The following is an 18,982-nucleotide window of genomic DNA, read 5'->3' as shown; positions in this document are numbered from 1 at the left end:
TAACAAGGTGCAAGTAGTAAAAATGTATTAGTCCCTTTAGTTTTATATGCACTTCTGGTGTATTTTTTTTTATCAACCAGAGGAGAAATTGCAGATGGTAATTAATGAAGAGTTGACAGAATTAATTTGAAAGGTAAAGAGGGCAAGAGTTAAGTGGGTTAAGTCTATTCTCTCCACAGAATAAGGTGGTTTAGGTTTAACTGATGCCCTTCTATTCATATGCTGCAGTATTCATAACATGAGGGAGTCCATCTCCAGCTGACTCATATCTCCGGACAGTATACCAAAGTCTAAATGCTACTGTAAGGTATGTGCGACGCCGCACATCAGTTAGCGTACGTTGGCCATAAAGAGACATCGGGTATAAAGCAGACATCAGCACATAGCTACCCCAGAACTTTTCTGCCGCCTGTCTGATTGCCAGCTCCGGTTGTCGCTTGTCAGAGAAATGACATTTGTGCTACAGATAAGTGCCCCGTTGGGGCTTTTTCTTTATTCCTTTTGGCTAGTGAGTACATATCAGCTAGGAAGGGCAAGTGTCAGTGTGGAAGGCAGATTCACACGAGCTTTGCTTGTTTTGTCTAGGCCTAGATCAGAATCACACCTCCTGCGCTATCTGTAAGGCCTATGTTCCAAAAATCCTCTATAGCCGTCTAGCCTCCCTTGGGTTATACTTGAAAAATCAACACCTTAAGCTTTTAGCTCAAGATACAGAACCGATGTTGGGCCCTTCAGACGAGCTGCTACTCAAGAAGGCCAAGAAGCCTTTGCCTGACCCAGCTGCTGCTCCCTCTATTTCAGTGTTCCTCCCGAGGTCGATGAAGGCCCGGAGGCCGCTTCAGAATCTGCATAGCCTCCTTCGCCTGGTACCAATGTGGAAGCCATCAAGGAATCTGCAAGCAAGTCCCAGAGGGATTCGCAGGAATCCGATACAGGCTCTTGGGGCAAACAACAGCTGGTTATCTCTGAAGGCCCATGTGGTGTCACTCAGATTGTTGTGGATGAAGATGTTCCGACCGACATCAGGCCCATCAACCTTTCACCACCTGGCTCCTGAGGTGCCAAAGAAGAACAAACTTAAAACTAAACATGTTTCTCTGGTTCCTCAGGGCCAGGCTGTTGATCTAATTCCTGACTGGCAGGCCTTTACCCAAGACCTCTTTAATGCCTTCATGGCCCTCCACCAGACCTCAGCCCCTTCCGTTTCTTCACTGGCCTTTTCTCCTTCTACCCCCTTGAAGAGGCCTTCAGAATATGTCTCTTCTGAGGAGGAGGATTTATCAAGGGGATGAGTCACTAGCTGCTCTACTCAGATTGCCTCTTCACTAGGATATGCCTCCCTAGAGGAGGAATCTAATGGTACAGATTGCCCTGGGGAGGGTATTTCCTTTGGGGAGACCATCTTGAAGATGAGGGATTTTTTTAATTGGGATTGCTCCCAGGTCTTTGAAATCCAGAAGAGGTACTATGCCCTCGTTCAGATGGAATCCCCTAATTCATCAGCCATTCCTCCTGTCCTGCCAGCCTTCTTGGATGCCTTCACTGCAGTTTCCAAGTGCTCATCTTCCTAGCCCCCAGCTTTCAAATGCCTAGACAGATTTTACAAGGTGCCTGAGGATGCCAAATTCCTTTTTAAGGCATCCTCTGCTGATCCAGCTACTGTTTCAGTGGCAGCAGGTAAAGCTTCTAAGCTTTTGCCTTCCACCTCTCTGCTCCCCTATGATAAAGAGAGCAGGGTCTTGGAGAGACTGGGGGGAACAGTGTATACACCTGCAGCCTTGGTGTCCAGTGCAATGAACTGTCAGATACACATGGCCAAATATTCCCTGGCTCTTCTAGCAGATGCAGTGAAACTCCTGTCAGAGCTCCCAGATTCACCCACCAAAGCCAAGCTCTCAGCCTTTCTTGATTCTTCCTCTCAGGTTACCAGGCACTCCATCAAATGCAGCTGTGATGCTGTGGAGGCCTCGGCTACAGCTGCAGCTATGGGGTTTGCCCTGAGAAGGTATTCATGGCTTAGATTACAACCATTACCAGATTATATCGAAGCTAAGCTTATGGATGCCCCTCTAGACAACAAAGCCCTATTTGGCAGTGCAGCAGCAGAGCTTTTTAAAACGCTTCAGGAGAAGGGGAAGGAACTCCACAATTTAAAACACATTTTTTTCTCTCCTACTCCCTGTTTCCAAAGAAACTACCCAGCAAGACCCACCTTTCTTAGGAAGGCAACTAAACCTTTCCCATCCAAAGGTAAGAGGGATTCCAGAAGACAGGTTCCCTCTAAGTCTTCTTCCACACCTTCTCAGAAACAGCCTTTTCAGGCCAAACCTAGTAGTCTGTGACTACCAGCCACCGGATTCATCCACCTGTCTTTTTCTTCACCTTTGTCTTTCCCGGCTTGGAAACAGATAACCCAGGATTTTGGGTCCTTTCCATCATCAGTCAAGGCTATTTCATGGTATGGGAAAGCCCTCCTTCCTTCAGGTGCATCCCACAGCCTCCACAAGACCAACTGGAATTCTTCCCACTAGTCCTCTCCTCTCTCCTTTCTCAGGACACTATCCAAGTGGTACCACCCTTTCAAAGACGAAAAGGATTTTACTCCAGGGATGTTTCTGGTCCCAAGAAATGATGGCCTTTGGAGGCCCACTCTGGATCTCACCATTTAAACACCTTTCTGAGAGTCCCCACCTTTCGCATGTTGACTCTACCTACTCTTCTCCCTCTTATCCTTCCCCAGGCCTTCATGGTATCATTGGACATAAAAAAAAATGTTCATTTTCACATCCCCATTCACCATCGTAAGTTCTGTGCTTTGCCCTTTGGTCTGTCTATGGCATCGAGGGTATTCACAAAATGTTTAGCCCCTGTCACAGCCTACTGCAGGCTACAGGGAATGCAGATGTTTCCATATTTAGATAACCTGCTTCTCCAGGCTCCATCTGCAGAAACCCTTCTGGACAATCTTTTCTGCACAATGTCACTTCTGAAAGGGCTAGGATTTACTATCAAGCTTCAAAAGTCTTCCGTGATCCCTTCCCAAGATCATGTCTTCCTGGGGTGCAAGATTCTAACAAGCGGAATGATATTTTGTTTACCCTCAGAAAAGATCCTGTCTTTACCTCCTATTTTCAGGACCTACTATGTCTTCAGTCTCTGACCGCCAAGGAGATCATGTGCCTCATGGTATGCTTGGCCTCAACTATTCCAGTGCTTCTTTTTGCCAGACTGCATATGAAGAAATTTCATTGGTTCCTAAGAACATTTTGGAAGCAACACTCTCACCCTCTTGAATTTACTGTTCCCCTCCTACCCTGTCTGAAGAAGGAGTTAGAGTGGTGGATTCTCCAGGTCTCCAGAAATGCAGGCTTTACCCCTTCAACCTCTTCCGCCCACCCAGGGTCTGCACAGGGATGTGTCAGACACAGGATGGGGTGCAATTCTGGAACATTAGAAAGTTAGAGACATGTGGTCCCTACCTCAGGCAATGGAACACATCAACATAAAAGAAATGAGAGCTTTGATCTTTGCCCTCAAAGTCTTCAAGTCCGGGATTTCACCAAGGGTTCTAACGTGGTTCACAGACAATACCACAGTTCTTTGGTACATCAGCAAGCAGGGGGCGGGGGGGCACAGAGTCCTGTATCCTCTGCAGACTGGCATTGTATGCCTGGGAGCTAGCCCAGCAGAGTCAGGTTTCTCTTCAGGCTATTTACATTCCCTCCGCTCAGAATGTGATGGCAGACACATGACTCAATCCCACGAGTGGATGTTAAACAGGGATGTGTTTCTGGATCTGGTCCATCGCTGGGGTATTCCTCAGATCTTTTTGCCTCCCCCCATGAACAGACAGCTTCCCAAGTATTGTGCTAGGATACCACATCTTGGGGTATGGAAGGTGGATTTATTATCCCTTCCATGAAGGGGATGCTTTTGTACACATTCCCCACTTCCCACTTATCCAGAAGATCCTGCTGAAAATTCTGTAGGAACATCCGAAATCTTGCTTTTGGCCAAGACAGCATTGGTGCCTTTCCACCTACATTTAGCCAAGGGCATTTGCCACAAGTTATCCCACAGAATGGACTTACTCATACAGGAAAACGGAACTCTAGTTCATTCACAAATGCCGACCCTAAACTTCACACTGTGGGTGATAAGGCTTTAATCCCCTTCAGACACCTTTATTCTGAGGATGTGCTACAAGTTTTACAGCAGGCCAGCAAACCCAATTCTTTGGAAATCCTATGTCTCCAAATGGAAGAGGTTTTGCATCTGATGTATCAAAAAGCACTTAGTCACTGCCAGTAGAGGTCCCAGTGATTTTGTCTTACCTGTATGAATTAATGAAGAGTGGCTTGTCTTATTCTTGAGTCAAGGCACATCTTTCTGCCATCTCTGCATATCTACTAATGTACCCTCCTTTAGATTCCAGGCTGGAAGTCAAGCTGTTCCTAAAAGGCATCCTTCACATTAGACCACCAAGGAAACCAGTGCCTCCTCCTTGGGATCTCAATTTTGTCTTGGAGAAACATACCCTAGCCCCATTTGAACCAGCAGTGTCATCTTCCCTGCAACATTGTACATGGAAAACAGTTCTTCTACTGGTTATTACCTCTGCCAGAAGGGTCTCTGAGCCGCAGACCCTTATGGGTGCCTCTCACTTCACAGTGTTTCATAGGGACAGGATTTCTCTTTGGACTAACCTATCCCTTCATGCCTAAGGTGGTAAGTGAGTTATCCCTGAATCAGGCAGTCTCCCTACCTTTTTTCCACCCCACCCTCAATTCTCTAGTGAGAGGATTCTTCACACTTTAGACTTACATAGGCAACTCAGATACTGCTTGAGCAAAATTAAAGTCTATCCGTAAGTCCAAGAGATTGTTTTCCTGTCACCTAAAGGCCCTGGGTCAACCTGTTTCCAAGCTTCTATTTCTTCTTGGATTTCAAAAACCATCTTTTTCTGTTACTCAGCCAATGGAAAGCATCTTTCCTCACCTGTGAGGGCACATTCCACGAGAGGAGTGTCCTCCTCTGGGCCTTCTTTAAAGGATTGGACACAGCTTCTATTTTGGAGGCAGCTACCTGGTCTTCTGTTCATACTTTCACCAAGCACTATAAACTGCATGCCATTTCCAGGTCCAGGGTGGCATTTGCCAGAGCTATTCTCTTTGGCTTTGTGGAAAATGTTTCTGCTCCTCCTCCCAGTTCCTCCTCTGCTTGAGGTTTGGCATTCTCTTTCATGTTTTGAATACTACAGCATATGAATAGAAAGACAGAATAGTTGTGTAAAATTTTAACCATAACCATAGATGTCCTTCTCTTCTGTATGCTGCAGTATTGCTTCCCCCCACGCCTTCCCCCTGATGCTTGCCTAGTCCCATGTTTTCTCACTTTATCAGGCTGGTGCTTTGTGGAATTAATTTCTGAGGTAGGTGCGTGCTAATGTACGCTAACTGATGTGCGGCATCGCACATACTTACAGTAGTATTAGACTTTGGTATTCTGGCCGGACGTACGAGTCAGCTGGAGGCGGACTCCCTCATATTATGAATACTGCAGCATATAGAAGAGAAGAACATCTATAGTTTATGGTAAGACTACACAACTATTCTTTTTGATGGGATACTTTAGACCTATTCAGTTAAGACTCGTACATAACAGAAGCAGAAAGTTATAATCAAAGTGGAAAAGGATGATAATGGAACTGGAGAAGGACTTGCAATATAAAGAGAAACTTGGATTTTCAATGCAGGTCCTTAAGGAGAATAACAAGAACCATAGAGAATATTATATTCATAAGATAGCGGAATGTATTTTAAGAACTAAGCCAACAAGGGAGTTGAGAATGGAGATTTTGCCAATAGGGATGACCAAAAGTAGGGGATAGAAGAAATAGGCAAGTGAAAGCAAAGGAACCAAAGTATTTGGGAGCAAATAGTTAGAGAGGGGAAAGCAACAGTGTGTGATGAAGCTAATCAGATGTTTGGATTGCAGGTAAGAAACTGCCTTCCCTTCCAGGGATTGATAATAGATTACAGGCAAAGATAAATGGATGTGGAGTGCTGTGTAGAGCACCAGTTCTGGTAGAGTTTTTAGTTAAATATAGCACAAAAGCTGTTGTTTAGAAAGAGATAATTAACAGGGCGTATACAGTAATGAGTATTATACAATGACTGGCCATTAGCATTCAAAAAGTAGCGTACTTATTGATCAGCCTAACCAGCTTGCCTGTTGTAAATCCGAGCATATACCAATGGAAAAAGGTCCAGTTGCCCAGACTTTCATCTGTTGATATGTACTGTAATTTTTTTTAAACAAAAATAAATAAAATTAGAAATCCAGACAGTCCAGACATATGAGGGAGACAGGATGGAGAAAATCAGGTACATTATTCAAAACTAAAGAAATGTACCTGATTGTCCTTGTATTTCCTCCATTCTGTCTCTCTCCTACCCCTAAAGTGTCCGAAACCTTTTGTTTTGTTTTTTTTGTTTTTTTTTTTAAAAAGGAAGCAACAGAAACCTTCCTTTCTCCATTACTTCCTTTCCAAAGTACTGATGTACTGAGTAAGCATGGGAACTCAAGTCCTACACATATGCACAGTACATGAAAAAAGCAACAGGATTTGCAGCAGAAGTGGATGAACACCACAGCGCCTTTATACAAAGGTATTATTTAAGGAAACCAGAAAATTAAAAGAGAAAAGCTTTGAACACAACCAATAAACATCCAAAACAAAGCACCTAGGAACCAACAAAATGAAGCCACCAACACAGCATAGATAGGAGCAAAAAAGCTTTATTTAACATTGCAAAACACCACGTTTTCGTCCTAGTGATATCCAGGACTTCATCAGAAATTAAAAATACATTGTATTCCCTCCTTATATACCTCCTTCCTAATTACCTTGTGATCATAATTAGTCCCAATTAGATAACATGAGCCATAAAATTTTAATAATATATAATTAAAACACTCATACTAAAATTGCTGTAACGTTTGTTCAATAAATGCAATGCTAATCCACTCTGGTTAACACGTTCCTCAACATTAGTATAAAAATATAAGGTCATATAATAAATGTTTCAGAACAATTGCACATGCATCCACAATAAACAAGTACCTATACATGAAAGTAAAACAAACATGTCACCCTCCCCATATTGAATAAAAACCTAATAGTGCATATGTATACATAATGAAATAAGGATGCACTAAAAAGTAACCTAACAAGGTAAAACATTTCATGTAACCTAGTTTTGTATTCATTTTTTCATTTTTAATACATATGAAATTAATTGTGTGAAAAATTGATTATGTAAGGAATACCATTAACCTGTTCTTTGTTAGAGCTTGGCAGATCTTAATGTAAGAACTGGTAACTAGATTACTAATGTTGAGGAACATGTTAACCAGAATAGATTAGCATTGTACTTATTGAACAAACATTACAACAATTTTAGTATGAGTGTTTTAATTATATATTATTAAAATTTTATGGCTCATTTTATCTAATTGGGATTAATTATGATCACGAGGTAATTAGGAAGGTGGTATATAAGGAGGGAATACAATGTATTTTTCATTTCTGATGAAGTCCTGGGTGTCACTAGGACGAAGTGGGGTTTTGTAACGTTAAATAAAATAAAGCTTTTTTACTTCTATCTACGCTGTGTTGGTGGCTTCGTTTTGCTGGTTCCTAGGTGCTTTGTTTTGGATGTTTATTATTTAAGAAAAATAAGTAATTTTTTTCTTAAATGTCATTGTATAATAGCAGTAACGGACTCTGTGGTGTGGTATATTGAAGATTTATCCATAGTTGGCTTTATTTAATCACTTGGGCTTCGCCCTTGTGATTAAACCACACTAACCATGGGTAAATCTTCTTTTTCACTCTGGCTAGGCTTATAAATGCCCTAGGGCAGATAGCCTAGTATGAACCTATGAACCTAATATAATACACCAACATTGTCAGTTATTGCTATAGTAACTATAAGAATCCATCAGAAGAGGTTAGCAAAAATTGGGAAGAGAGAATGGAAAGGCAAGGAACAATGGGAGGACATCAGTATGGCTCCCAAGTGTTCAACAAAGTCCTGAAGGTTTAAAATATTTCCTTGGATGTGTTTGCATAGGTATTTCTATACCTCAAGCAGACATCAGAGAATTTTTCCTCAAGTAGACAGCAAATGCTGGATGTGTGATGGGAAATAGAGACATAATTAGGAACATGTTCTGAAAATGTAATGAGTTAGCAGATTTTAAAAATTCCCAACAGAGTAGTTTGTCAGAAATGTTGGGGAAGCAATTGACTACAATTCAAAATAAATGTCTGAGACTGTTAGGACTTAGAAGCAAAAACTCTCAGTCATCCTTCCAGTAGTGCAAAACTTTGGGGACGTATTTGATAATGCTTCTTCAAAGACAAACTACCATTGCACACCACCACATGTAAAGCCTGACACATTTTGTGAGATGAAAGAAGAGTACAAATGGCTGTTTAAGGACCCCATAGCAGACACTGCAGTTGTTTACTCCGGTGCTTCTAAGGAGTCCATGGTGGCAACATGTCCATATACTCATCCACTGACAAGGAGTGGAGATTCTTAAGAGATGGTAAAAATGTCTGGCCCATTGCAACTTCATCTTGGCTATAAATTGCCAGGCAGCCAAAGTCCTTTTTTATTCTCAAGCAGCATGGTCATATTGCTAATGATATCGACAAGTCTGTGAGAGAAAGAATAGTGAAACCGTTTCAAGAGTGCAGCCATTGACGGGAAATGCTCTATTTTAAACTGTCAGTATGATCCCAGTTTGAGTGGCTGTCATTAGAATGGGGGTTAGGAGGTATCTTTCTGTGTGGCATCTGTATGTCCTCCCTGTATTTTCATGGGTTTTCTCTCACCTTCCAAATATATGAGGTAGGCAGATTGCTATTCAAAACTGTTAATAGGTATGTTTTGTGTGTGTGTGTGTGTGTGTGTGTGTGTGTGTGTGTGTGTGTGTGTGTGTGTGTGTTTGAGAAATAGAAGAAAGGTCTTGCAATCTACTTGTGTTCCCTACTTTGTAAATGGCAGTGGCTGTTCACGGAGTCAAAATAGGAGTCAAATGCAACAGATAAGAATGGATGGTGGTTACAGATCCATCCCCTACCAGATAATAAAGAATAGTTGTTAAATACTTCACTGCATACATACTACATCTTTACCTCTTTCATTCCCAGGAGATTTTGTTCAAACTGTTGATGGAAACAAGGGGAGCCCATGCAATCTGCTGGATAACCTCGCCACCATCCAGTTCCTACATATTTTTAAAACTAATGCGACTAAGCCCTTATTTCATAGAACTCAAAGGTGGATCAGCATAAACAGAAAAAAATGCAATATAAAAAATGCAATAAGCTTGGGCGGGGGGGGGGGGGTAACACAAGCATCAGAGCTGTAGACTGCACATTCCTTTCATTGTTGGACCTTCCCAGCTAAGATTGCCTTCCTTATCTTTTCCCATCCCCCAAATCTTGTATTGGAGAATCTCCTCCTCTGAAAAAATGATGCCTCCAGAGTTTGGACTGTTGGGTAAAGAATATTGTAACCTCATGTTACTGTAGAATTTATACAGAATCTTCCATTCCTCAGCATGCCACTTTTATCACCTATTAGCTGTAGATGGTCAAACCCATTCTTCAACAGCTACATGAAGACAAATCCAAATTATTTTTCCAACAATAGAGTAAGAAAAAGGCTTTATTCCGCACTATCCCTGATACCTGGAAAAAGTCTATCGGGGCTAAACAACTTTGTAGCAGTAAATAAAATTCAGAAATATTACCTTGCAGTGATTCCAGATGTCTCTTGTGAGGAGCAATAGGAGTAGGAGCAGAAGAGACAAAAGAAGGTTTGAGAGCCAAGATAGCCTTAAAGAGGTCTAGAGAGAAGCCCATCCACTTCTTTTCCTGGGATGTCTGAGGAGAGGAAAGGAAACATTTAGGTTTTCTGTTCTTTTCTTCTTCTTTGGTGTGATGTATGTTTTAACAAAACATGTAGGATCCAACCCCAGAAGTACCTTGATTAGCGACCCATATATTTTTTTCTCTTGGTGGTGATTGCAAAATACCCTCATGCACCTAAGATGTTTAGACAGAGCTCTTCTTTCTCACAATCATCAGTAAAAGCAGTCATTTCAGACACGAATAGAATGCTACACTGGCCTTTGGTGGGTCACAGTAGTGGGAGTTGGAAAAACCATTTAACATACCATGAGATGTTCTTCATGTTTCACTGTTGCAGTCATCACCTGTGGGTTATCCCTTCTGTGGTTGCCCTCGGCCAGCCCGAATACCAGAGTCGATGTTTTTCTGTGTCGGCTGCAGTCGCTTGCTGGCTGACGTAAGGTCGTCAGTGCTATAAAGGAAGGCAACCGACGTCATTACCCCAGTCTTTCTTGCCATGGAGCCCATAGCAGAAGCAGTTCACAAGTGTGCCGATCGGTCACTACCAGAGTTCGTATTTCAGCTGAAAATGTCTAAAGGTAAGTACCCCATTGGGTATCCTTTTTTCTTGCACTAACCGATGTCTGAAAAAGTTAACAATTGTCTTGCCTGTGGAAAACAAATACTACACAGAGACTTCTATTCTTACTGCATCACTTATTTAGGCCCAGACCATGATGTCCCCTGTTGCCGGTTCTGTGCCCTCTTTAACACGAGAGCCATTCGTCGTAGAGCTCTTTTTGTAGCCAAGTATTTTAGTCATCCGTGTTCGCTTTCCAAAATGGTGTCCGTCAGCCAACAATTCGTAGACATTCTGAAAAAATATAAGGATAAAGATAGAGACAGGACCACACAAGGCTAAGCCTTCCGATGACTCTACCACTAAATATCCAGAGGAAAAAACGTTGTTAGCACACAGCAGGTACGTTAGCAAAAGTGTGTTTAATATAATAGAACACAGAGAAAGTAAGCGCTTTCATGGACAACTCCCGCTTCATCAGACTAACATTAAACAGGTTTAACAAAACATTTTAACATTAAACAGGTTCTGGATATCTACAATTTTACATCGTTGGCTGCAGTATCCATGTGAAGATTTTTTCTTGTGACTCTACCACTAAGCAGGTCATCAGTTCTCCGGAATTCAATGAGGCGCTGTCACAGCCCCTGATGCCCGATTCAGTACCTTCGCAGGCCTCTACTGAGTCCCTTTCGGAGTCCAGTATGCCACAGAAATCTTCTTCGTTTTCCAAGCCTTTGGTTGTCTCTGCAGCTGTTGGGTCCAGAGCTGTGGCGCAGGCACCGGTTTCCATGGAGGTATTTCGTACTACTGAATCTAGACAAAAAGACAACGTCTTTTCCTCCAACTACTGTTTCTCTCAGATTGATGGATACTCTTAGGCCTAGAGGCAAGGCCACTCATAAGAAAATTGCCTCTAGCCACCATTTTACCACTGCTCCCACCACCCCAAGCTCAAATGCTTAAAATGGCAGAGGATCTTATCACCCTTATCAGGGGTAGTCAGGCCGCACCTTCTAAAAGGAAAATACACCCTTCCACTGAAATACTGACAGAACAGGATTCTGAGGAGTCTGATTATTCAGATTTTGAAGAGGAACAACAACCTCTTAGTGCTATGAGGATTCAGATGCAGAGGAATCCATTCCTTCTGCCTCCCCACCAGAAGATCTTTACTTTGGGGAAACCCTTCACACCCTCAGGGAACATTTCCACTGGGAATCCCAGGACTTCCCTAAGTCTAACAAAAACTAAGAGTGTTTCTAAACCTGCCCCAGCACAGACCCTTGGCCATCCCCCCTATCTTAGAGGTGGTTGATGATGTCTAACATGAATCCAGCTTAACTCCTGACGCCCTCCCACCTGCTCCCAGAAAACCTGACGGGTACTATAGAGTACTGGACTCTCACAAATACCTGTACAGAAATCCTGCTGCAGACCCGGAGGTCAATACACAGGAACCAAAAGGAGCTAAGGCTAGCTCTGCAAAGAATCCTACTTCTCCTGACAAGGACTCCAGAGCTCTGGACAGATGGGGTAAAAAAGTATACACCTCTGCAGCCTTAGCTATCAGAGCACTCCGCTGTCAGTTCTACATGTTAAAATATCAACAACACACTTTGGAACTATTAAAAGAAAAGATGTCTACCTTTCCTGGCTGTGCCAGTTCAAAAGAGCTAGTAGATTTACTGCACTCTATTTGTCAAGTGGCTAAACACTCTTTACACAGTGGATGTGAGGCTCTAGAAGCCTCAAGCAGGGCAGCAGTGTCAGGATCTGTCATTAGAAGACGTGCATGGTTGAAGGAACAACCTTGATCATGTCAAATCTAAATTACTTGATGCAGCATTGGATAAGGACCACTTGTTTGGAGAAAAAGCAGAAGAGGTGCTTAAAAAGATGGAAGACAAAGCAAAAATCTATGCAGACAGTAAAATATTTCCTTCAGGTACAGCCTCCTAGGTTCAGCAGGAATTTTCCCTCAAAACACTGGTCCTTTTCTGCACCTAGCAGACAGGGGCAAGGTAAGCCCCGCAGGGACAGACCACCCAGTTGAAGGTCCTGCTTGTCTAAAAAATAAACTGGTATTAAAAAAAGTGAAATTTAAAACTCTCATTGATAGTATTAAAGTGCCCTTGCAGGGGTGCTTTGCCCTTCTATCCCACAGCTTACCAGCTTTGGGATCATTACTTTGAAGTAGAGGAAGTATTCAAGCTTTGAGATCACTGCTTCGAAGTAGACACTTCAAGGTACCACAACCCTAGACTTGGTATATATTCCCCCTACCCTACATTCCCTTTTGTAGCTCTGTTATTCCAAGGATTGCAGTTCTAGGACTTTCAGTAGGCATCTTGAGTTCAGCAGTTCAGATGCTTAGGAATCTTAGAGTACCCCCTGCTGTATCTGTCCAGTTTAAACAGTGTAATGATGGGAGACTGACTTTATGGCTTAGAGGTTTTGTTTCTTTTGCTTCCAGTGACCTGCCTTTAGTATCAATCCCCAGCCTTTAAAGTCAGCAGAAGAGAGTTGGATAGAGCAGTCAGCCAGACTGTTCTATCCTGGAGTGATAGTGTAGGTTGTTGCTGGAGCATATTGGAACAGTGCTGTCTTCAGATGGAGACCTGGGGCCAGAGCTGTAGCTAGTGTTTCTGGTGCCATGTGCAATTTTCTGATCTGGCACCTCCTTAATTTCATGTTGAGGAGCAAAAAGAAAAAAGTCCTAGTACTTAAGAACCAAAAAACAGTGCTGTTGTGAGGACCAAACTTTGAAAAAAAAAAAAATAAAAGCACGTTGTTGTCTTTTAAAATGTAACAAACTGCTTGCTACATCTGTAGCTGTCAGCTACCTACAATTTAAACTACACAAGAAGTCCTGACTGCAGATGCATAAGGTAATGCACTAAAGACCAATCAGTATCTACCACTTGCACCACTAACACTTTACACCTGGGGCAGCTGCCCCCTTCATCCCACCCTAGCTATGCCACTGCCTGGAACACAGCACCCTGCATAAACACTAAGTTGCACAATTAGTAATTATTATGAGTAACTTGTTCAAGCATATGCTAAAGCAGTGTCCAGGACATTGCACTGTTACTGGTGGGAGGAGGGCTTATCTTTGTTCAGTCCCCATTGCAACTCTGCTGTCACTCAGCAAGCAGTTAAAGCCTCTATTTAACTGATCTGGGACCACATATTGGGCTTGAGGGCAGTAAATGGAACAGGGGTTCATAGCTAGCAAGGCTGGGGAAGATTATCATGCTCCTTGATTAGCCAGTAAGGAAAATGCTTTTGAGAAGGTATTGTAAAGAAAGTTTGCATTCAGTTCAGAGTATATGGCAGAGCTTGAATTTCATATACAAAACCAATTATTCACAGTGTTGCAGCCCAACAGCTGAAATTTTACATAAGTGCTGTCTTTAGTGACCTTAAAAAGCTTTTTAATATCTTTGGTCTTTCTTAAGAAGTGTTCTAGACTTTTTCTTGAGAAAACACCACTGCTGCCTTGATGAAAGCTTGGTGTTGCTTTCTGTTTAAGAGAAAAAAAGGCATCACTTGTGCCACTGTCAATGTGCTGAAACTGAGTGAGGTTCTCTCTAATATGCTGTATCAGTAATGCAGAAAATACAGAAAAGGTGAAAGTTTTCCACACAGCCTTGCTTATCTGAGCAGCTTTATCTGAAACTTGAAAGCAGGTGAATTTTAGAGCTGGTTGACCTAATAACATTTTTGAAGCAAAGGTGCATATAGGGAGCACAGTGCTGTGATTTGCCATGTTTGTTTGTTTTTGCATAACTGAAAACTGCATATGTGTATGAAACTTGAGTAGTAACATACAATTCTGGGTTTTGTAACTATCTCACTGTCAAAGTTTGGCTGTACAATGTATAAAGGTTCTTTTTGTCAGCATACACTCCCATTTAAATGAATGAAAATTATTTTTAAACTATTCACAATTTAAGTTTGGTGCATTGCTTGTGGTACTGATTCTGCAACCTAGACCTTCTAGCTATTTCAGAGATGCTTTCATTTCTTACAGTCTAGAATATGTATGTTTGGAATAAATGCAGCTTTTTTTTTCTGCATCCGACCTTGCTTCAATTGCACTGTCATTTATAATACGACTTGGTAAAATAGTTTGGTGTTTGCATTGGGGGAGCCATGAGAGTGTAACCAGGTCTTCTACAGATGGTACGGATTTTGCAGTCCATGTTACTGACTTTAGTTCATTGCTCTCTGCAGTTATGCATTATTGCTGGTCTTGGATTTTTGAGTGTTGTTTTTAAATTGAAATGCTTTTCTCATTATTTCTCAATGAATATCTGCAGCCCTCCATTTGCACCACTTGAGCCTTTCAAAGCCAGCTCAGACAAGATGGACACAACACCAACACCGGACCCTACAGTATCGATACCGATCCAAACACCAGCTCGGAAGAAGAAGAAAGGCCATAACATTGGAATGGGTCGAACAGGACGATAGAAATTAATCATTTTGATTTTCTGTTTAATAAGAAAACATTAAAAATGCACATAGATGCTGGCTAGGGTGGAAGTTGGCAATCATGGTGGAAGTCTAGCTTGGAGACAGCTTGTGTGCTGACAGTGATGTTTCCAAACTTGGAAGCATAGTTTAACCCTCAGTTATGCTGCTGTGTTTATAATGTACAACAAATGTACAGTTTATATACATGTATATTTTTAAAACAAAAGGTAGATGCTATTCAGATAGTGAATGCGGTGCAGTACTCCTAGTTTAATAGAAGAAATGTGTGTACATATAAAAACAAGAGCTATGAGTTGCCAGAAGAGTACACATGCCAGAGCTTTATCCCCAAGAAACTGACTGCATGCATTAATTAATTTACAGTCATGAAGGTCTAAGCAGACATAAAAACATAAAATTCACTGAATACTGAGAAATGGAAGAACAACCTTTACAAACCAAACCATCCAAAACCTCCATTTAAACTGTTAGGAAAAAACAACCAGGAGTAAGTTTAGCACTTTCATTCCTTTACTTCCAGAACTTCATCAGACATAAAGACATAATTTATAGTAGATGTATTTCTGTTTTACACGACGCTGCCTAAAATTGTTTAATGAGGGACTTTGCTGTTTGGGATGAAAGTTTTTTTTTATTTTTTGTTTGCTTTTCATAAAATGTTAGCCAGGAAGGCTTATCAGACTTGTTAATGATAGATTGAGCTCTTGGAGATGAAAGTTTTTTTTCCCAACAAAATTGGAAATAGGCATCTCAGATTTCATTCTGATGGTTGTTCACCAGTCCACTGAAGTACCTGATTGGCCTTTAAACTTATCAGTATTATGGTACAAAAGTGCAGCCTGTACCTCAGGTAAACTAATGTTATATTTTCAGTACCTTTAAATATAAAATTTGCTGCACTGTTCATGCAAACTTCCTAACAGCTGTCATGATAAGAGAAGCATATCGGTTATGATTATAGAGTCATAGAGAACTTGGAGCCATTCGTTTTCATAGAAAAGATTAACTGAAGGCAATCTACCTCGTGTTCATCTTACATTTGCTTGTTCATTCCAAGTATATGACTGGTGTTTTAGTTATTTTTGCTGAAATAATTTGCCTCAAAGTCATATATGACAAATTGAGTATTTCTGGCAAGCCATCACTAAAGTTGTAATAGCTTCTTATGAAAGTGGCCTTAATATGTTGTACAGGCAATTGCCTGGAGTGCGTAAACTTATGCTTAGGAATCGTGTCTGAAAAGAATTAAGAAAGGTGAGCCTCTGCTCCGGAAGAAACGGTTCTAAAGCTTGTATGTGGTGCATACCTTGTCAACTCGTAGAGCAAGAAATCTGGACAAAGGCACAAATAATAAAGGGACAAAAACCCAAAAATAAGGGCACTTTATAAATATTGCAGGAATTTTTCTGAAGGATGTGAAGTCTGAAACTCAAATGTTTGCCATTATTTTCTGATTTCAGTCCTCAATAATTTGCAAGTGATTTATCAGAAAACCACAACCTTATGGGAGACTAAAAATGTAAAGCAAAAATCTGGATAATTGAGAGATATTATGTGGTACATGATTTGGGGTTTGTGGATTTGCAGTCAGATGTTACAAGGAGACCTTAATGTATTTTGTGCATGCTTGTGACTAGAACATGAAATACAGTACTTTTTGTTTGACGCATGAATTTTTCTTCTTGCTGCCATTTACTTGATTTTTTGGCCACATGTCAGTAAGTAGCACCTCTTTTCGTACTCAATTAATTTTGACTCTTGGTTCCCACATTGCAAAAGTTCACTGATGTGTGGCTTGTTTCCTTTGGTATTGTTTTTATCAGTCAGTATTGGCACAAAACCCTGAGATACGCTGAAAGTTGTATATTTACTTATCTGTATTAAAGCCAGGAGGTGTAAAAAGTTTCACTATGCAGCTTTGGACAAAAAAATAACTGTTGACCTGTGTTGTATGTTAATGATCTAGACTGATTAAAGTCACTGTAGTTTCTGACAGACCTAGATTAATTTGTAGGGGCAGACCTTTCATCTTGTACGCAGATACATTAAAATAACTGTAGGTATGAACTGAAACTTCATTATGGCTTAGGTTCACATATTGTTTCACTAGCACTGCACTGTCTGGCATTGGCACGTAGCTTAGTGGCGTGCTCTGTAATGTTATCCTGGTGTTTCTTTCCATATGTGCTCTGTACAGCTGTATTAGACAGGCTAAGAAAGTATTGAATGAAACTGGCAGTGGAGTGATGCAAATCACCTGTATTTATTAGTTTGCCTGGTTGGAGAGTGTTGCAGACCTTTCCAAGGTTCTTCTGTTTATGGGTAAATTCATAGCATTACTTTACTAGAAGTAGCTACTGTTGTGGACTTGATTTCTTTTCTGGCTTGTAGAGCATAGATCGTCTGAAATTCCATTAGTAGTTGAAGTCAGCACAGAGAGAGAGAGAGAGAGAAAGATTTAGATTTTTGACTAGTAAGTTTTTTTTACCATGGTATGACTCGACAGTAAACCACAGTTGACCAAGGTAGAGTAGAGTTCATAGGTAAAGTGACACTAAATACATCCAGAAGTCCAAGTAAGAAACATTTTGCATACTTCGCATGACATGGGTTTAGTGTGACTTTGTAGACGGTCTGATACTAAGCACACGTTTAGAGGACCATATGGTTAGACATAAATGTTTAGGTTATGTAATGTAATGCTAAATGACTAGAAATGCTCTGTATGTGACCTAGTGTAGCTGACCCCACTAAGAAAACTGGTATGTTAGTAATCATGATAATTTCATTACTTTAAATTTCATTTTACTTTGATTTGATAATGTAGTCCAACTAAATTTGACAATTATAGTGAAGTCTTGATGGCATTTTTTTTTCTAACCTTGTTTAGGTATGTCAGTAGTTTTATACTGCTCTCCGCACAAATGTGCCAAGTTCTGATTCATTTGTGTTTTGTCGTCCATCACTTCTTTATTTAAAATGTACTTCTTGCTGCTTCTTACGGTTTCCCTCCCTTAAGAGTGTGCTACAGTGGTAGTATCTAGACTATGTATAGGAATGCAATAAACACTTAAACTTTACAGTTTACTTTTGGTACATAGTTAGCAGCCAGGAGATGAAAGGAGATATGGCTGAGTAATATCAGAAGTCCATCATGTAACTTGCCTTGCATAGAGGAAGACTGCCTTACTATGAATGTAAAGTATGTCCTGGCAAATGTAATTATCGGTTTGCAACTTCTTTGCAAGTACAGGTTTCTTCCTCTTCCAATCGAAATCCAGTAGATTGTCAGCATCCTTTATTTAATTTCTTACTTGCAGGAACTGATTACAAAGGACATTAGCACTTTATTTACCCTTGAGTATTATTGCCAGCTTTTTTTTTTTTTTTTTTTTTTTGCTATCCCTCCCTCACATCATGGTTACCTGCTCAGTCATCATGCCTCTTCCACACTGGGTCTGCCAGCTACTTCTTACCACCCCTAGACTTAACTCCAGTAATTGCTGGAGCCGGTCACGGACTGATGGCAGTGGGGCTAAGCATGTTTGAGCTTCCTTTGGGGGGGTCTTACTTATTTGTCCTATCCTTTGTTCCTCCCCCCTCCCCATCCCTATTTTTGTGCCATGTGGTCCAGTCCAAGGTAGGCATATGCAATGTAGGTATGTGGCATACTGCCCCACCTTTGCGGCAGCTCAGCCAAGCTACCTCATTGACCACTCCCCCTGGTGACATCTCCAATCTTCACTGGAAATCATCATCCAGAGGTCACCATGAGACATCCACCCCCACCCCCCACAGGATGAGCATGCCCATCCCTCCCTAACATTCCGTCAGTTGCCTAAGTTGCGAATTGAACCCGAGTCACTTGAGTCATATTCAGGGTTTATCCCTCTGTGCCACAGGAGCGGCATTACCAGTGTTATTTAATGCAGTGTGTATACAGTATAAGTTACTTACTGGTATTA

General features: G+C 41.3%; 1 protein-coding gene across 1 annotated transcript in view; it reads left to right on the top strand.

Annotated features, from left to right (window-relative positions):
• LOC122811913 (ribosomal protein S6 kinase beta-2-like) overlaps positions 1-16,444 on the top strand; it is a gene marked incomplete in the record, with an annotated part of 1,307,756 nt that extends 1,291,312 nt beyond the window's left edge. Inside the window, 1 exon segment of the mRNA XM_044084073.1 lies at positions 14,840-16,444. Coding sequence (XP_043940008.1) covers positions 14,840-14,993 — 154 coding nt within the window.
• Between the last annotated feature and the right edge of the window lie 2,538 nt (positions 16,445-18,982).

This window comes from Protopterus annectens, chromosome 9.part0, assembly GCF_019279795.1.
Source record: "Protopterus annectens isolate FY-2018-M chromosome 9.part0, PAN1.0, whole genome shotgun sequence".
Lineage (NCBI taxonomy): Eukaryota > Metazoa > Chordata > Ceratodontiformes > Protopteridae > Protopterus > Protopterus annectens.
Note: the sequence above shows the minus strand (reverse complement) of the source record. Positions and strands in the feature narration are given on the sequence as shown.